General features: G+C 43.3%; 1 protein-coding gene across 1 annotated transcript; it reads left to right on the forward strand.

Moving 5' to 3' along the window:
- Positions 1–124: 124 nt before the first annotated feature.
- Positions 125–3,901, forward strand: LOC109952824 (uncharacterized). Its single transcript, XM_020588102.1, has 10 exons — positions 125–161; positions 309–416; positions 557–677; positions 755–827; positions 920–971; positions 2,053–2,216; positions 2,389–2,914; positions 2,996–3,145; positions 3,229–3,365; positions 3,447–3,901. The coding sequence occupies exons 1-10, from the start codon at positions 135–137 to the stop codon at positions 3,490–3,492; spliced, it is 1,404 nt and encodes a 467-aa protein (XP_020443758.1). The 5' UTR covers positions 125–134; the 3' UTR covers positions 3,493–3,901.
- Positions 3,902–4,264: the final 363 nt, after the last annotated feature.

Below are 4,264 nucleotides of genomic sequence, written 5' to 3' on the forward strand. Positions count from 1 at the left end.
TCACACGAACTGCATGTGAGATGCTACATGGCGCACACACCACACTTTTGGCCGTAACGTGAACCGCTATGGGTCCTTACCTTATTTATTTAATTTTATTTATTTGTTTGCTTTTAAGAGAGAGAGGAAACAAAATGCAACAAGCGAGGAAAATACAAAAGGTAAGGACGCATTGTCTGCTGGAATTAAAATAGGAACAATCCCTTATTGTACTGATATTATTGATTTCTGAATCCGTGGTTATTAAGGCATAATTAATAGTGCTTTTGGGTTGTTTTTTATTATTATTATTACTATTTTTGGTCTAGGTTGGTGAGACTCAAAGGTATGAGGAAGACCACTATCTGGCTATGAGCAGACAAAATGATGCTCTTAGACGGCAGGAACAACGCCTGACACGGCAGCTGCGTCAAACAGCGCGCTTTCCATTTGATGTCAAGGGGACTGTGTTTACAGTCTCCACAAAGTTTTAAGAATTACACAAGGTGGATATAATTTAGTAATATTTAAAAAGAATGTATCGGTCTGTTTTCTTTTTGTTTGTTCTTGTTGATAGACTGTCCATTCCCCCTCCACTCCCACTACGCCAAAGACGAGGTCTAACACTGAGTCACTACAAGGGAGTGCTGCTAGAGCTGAATCCTCTCCATTGAGGTCCTCCACCATTTCACAAGCTGGTAAGAAAAATGACTGTGTGTGCAAGTGAATGAGAGAAAGTTTTGAAGATTAAAATGTTTGTTTCCTTTCTCTGTAGCCTGCACCCCTTCCAGTAACAGTGGTCTTCCAGTTATTTCTAGTGTATGCTCTCTGTCACCAAGCCTTCTGAGGTATGATTTTGTGTGGATTGTGAGCTTAAGTCTATCCAAGTATATTCATGTTGTTTAAGAAGTATATTAACAGTGCTTTGTTTACACAACAGGGACAAAAGAGTACAGTCTGTTACTCCACAAGGAACACCCAAAAGACCCAGAGTAAGTTACTTCCAAAGTGGCATCTCAGCTACATCCTCATCAGTGGGTATGAGCCCACTGTGCTCCCCATCTGTGCCTGCTGATGATGATGATACTGATGCTGCTGTGGATGTCACCTTGGAGACAAACACTGCAGGAACCAGTCCCTCCCCAGCACCTCTCCCAGAGCTGGCCACTACCACCACCCAGACAGAGATACCCAAAGTGAAGAAGGAAGAGGACAGCCAAAATCACACTGAAGGGGAGGAGCAGGTAGGGCAGAGTACATCTAATAAGAATGACAAAGAACAGAGTTCGCATGTGGACACTGATGTCTGTGCCACTGAGCAAAGAGTAATTAAGCAAGAGGGCAGTGGAAACACTCAAAATGAGAATCAAGAAACACACCACTTGCAGAATGGAGTCACACATCATCTGGAAAACGACAAAGCTGCAGGATCTTCCTGCATGGATGCCTGTAATAACAGATACTCTCCACTTCACCATCCCAGTATTGCTGAAGTACAGAAACAGCAAGACCAGCTCCTGGATCTGATGCAGGCAACAGCTCAGGAGAGAGACACTCTTCAAGAACAGGTCCTTAATCTTACCCGCCAGCTGCAAGACATGCAGAACAGACTGCAGGAGGAGAACCAAGGAGAGGGATGGACTGCGCTCACAGGTCAGTGTTCCAGCTGGAGGTTAAAGAATAGAATTACAACAACCAAGAACTCTCTAAACATATATATGGAGCTGTGTATATATGGAGTAAACAGAAAACAGAAAGTGCTACTTGGGATATCAACAAAATGCTTTTTGTTGGCATGAGCATGGACATTTTTTCTTGACATTTAGGAATATCTTGTGTAACAAAATAATCAAAACTCCACTAGTGGTCTGTATACTAGCTTTTCTGAGCTTTCAAACATATTAGTCTTTCACCACAAATGGAAATTAAAAGGCCATAAGATGCAGTTAAATGCTCAGAAAAGCTAATAAGTGTTAGTTACACATGCATCCACGCTATGTCATCATCACGTATCATTTATACATGTTTATTATTTTCTTTCCTCTTTGGGTCCCCTGTGTGCTACGTCTCCAGTTGGACATTGTGGAGGAGGAAAGGGCAAGCCTGGTATCCCAGTGTGAAGAGCTCAGATTGAGCCTGCAGCAGCAGATGGAAAATGCTCCACGAGGAGGTACAGCTCCACACCAAACTACGGATGCTTCAGTGTCAACAGATCCAGGTTCAACAGGCAGAAGAATGTATGTGAAATCAGTCCTGCTGAGCACACAGTTCCTTTTGAGGTTTTATTTTTACCATGGGTTGGATACACTGTACATACTGTATACATGCATTTGAAGTGTAGCTTAGGTCTATCCAAGTATATTCATGGTGTTTAAGAAGTATATTAACAGTGCTTTGTTTACACAACAGGGACAAAAGAGTACAGTCTGTTACTCCACAAGGAACACCCAAAAGACCCAGAGTAAGTTACTTCCAAAGGAACTCCTCAGCTACATCCTCATCAGTGGATATGAGCCCACTGTGCTCTCCATCAGTGCCTGCTGCTGCTGATGCTACTGGTGATATTGATGCTGCTGTGGATGTCGCCTTGGAGACAAACACTGCAGGAACCAGTCTCCCCCCAGCACCTCTCCCAGAGCTGGCCAGTACCACCACCCAGACAGAGATACCCATAGTGAAGAAGGAAGAGGAGAGCCAAAATCACACTGAAGGGGAGAAGCAGGTAGGGCAGAGTACATCTAATAAGAATGACAAAGAACAGGTCCTTAATCTTACCCGCCAGCTGCAAGACATGCCGAACAGACTGCAGCCTCGCCGTCGTACATTTAATGCTACCAAGGCCATCCCTCACGTAGTGCGGCCTGTGGAGGACATCACGGAGGCAGAGCTGCAGGGGATCTGCCAGAATGTGCGGGAGAAAGTCCACAGCCCCACTGTATGTATCATCTTCACTGATGAGATTTGAGCAGCTGTATTTCATGGTAATTCTGTGGTAACACTCTTTTCCTTCTCTCAGGGATCTACTTGTCACCAGTGCCGCCAGAAGACAACAGACACCAAAACTAACTGCCGAAATCCAGAGTGTGTCGGGGTGAGAGGTCAGTTCTGCGGCCCATGTCTCCGTAACCGCTATGGGGAGGAGGTCCGAGACGCTCTGCTGAATCCGGTGAATACTTAAACATACGAGATTGCATTCACATTTGATGACCCACGTGTGGCAAGTGTGACTGATTTCACTGTCGCCGGTAGGAGTGGCAGTGCCCGCCTTGCAGAGGGATCTGTAATTGCAGCTTCTGTCGCGCCCGAAAAGGTCACTGCGCCACAGGAGTGCTGGTTTACCAGGCTAAACATCGCGGCTTTGATAACGTGCACGCTTTCCTGACAAGGTGACTAGAGCATTTGTAAAATTTGATGGTGTATTTTAGTTTTACATTTGTTTCTGGAGGTTCTTTTCTCTTTCTCTGCAGTGACAGCGAAGCTGTAAATACGGGTCCCGGAGAGAACCAGGAATAAAAATGAGACGGCAAGAGAGGAAGGAGGAGAGAGGAAAATTATTAAAATAATATGGAAAAATGCATAAAGTAGAAAAGTTAAGATAATCATAAGATGATTTTAAGAAATTAAGTTCATAATTAATACAGCATTGGAGTCACATCTTTAATGTGAGTTTTCTCCAGAATGGTACAGTAGAAATGCTTGATTCTTTGTGTGGTAATAGTGTGGGTCATGTAGAATCCATAAATGATGTCCTTATGCTGTAAATATTCAAAAAAGTGTTTTTATTAAACTTGGAAGTTCATAATTAATACAGCATTGGAGTCACATCTTTAATGTGAGTTTTCTCCAGAATGGTACAGTAGAAATGCTTGATTCTTTGTGTGGTAATAGTGTGGGTCATGTAGAATCCATAAATGATGTCCTTATGCTGTAAATATAAAAAAAAAGTGTTTTTAGTGCGAGTCATGTAGAATCTAGAAATTGTGTCCTTATGCTGCAAATATTAAGAAAAGTGTTTTTATTAAGCTTGAAAGTTCATAATTAATCCAGCATTGGAGTTAAGGTATTTTATTTTGAAAATCGTGAGCGTTGGCCCGTTTCAATATCTTTACCGTAAATGTAAGTATATAGAGTATATAGGCGCACTTCAAATTCTAGCGCGGCTGGCTTGACCACGGATATCTGAACGGCGGCTGATTTGTCCGCAGTGGCAAGGAGGACTCCATGTTGGCTAAAAGCTCGCGCTACTCGACCGCCATTACCCAGCATCGAGTGGGGGGGGAGGGAA

The sequence above is a fragment of the Monopterus albus genome, unplaced genomic scaffold, assembly GCF_001952655.1.
Source record: "Monopterus albus unplaced genomic scaffold, M_albus_1.0 scaffold502.1, whole genome shotgun sequence".
In the NCBI taxonomy this organism is placed as follows: Eukaryota; Metazoa; Chordata; class Actinopteri; order Synbranchiformes; family Synbranchidae; genus Monopterus; species Monopterus albus.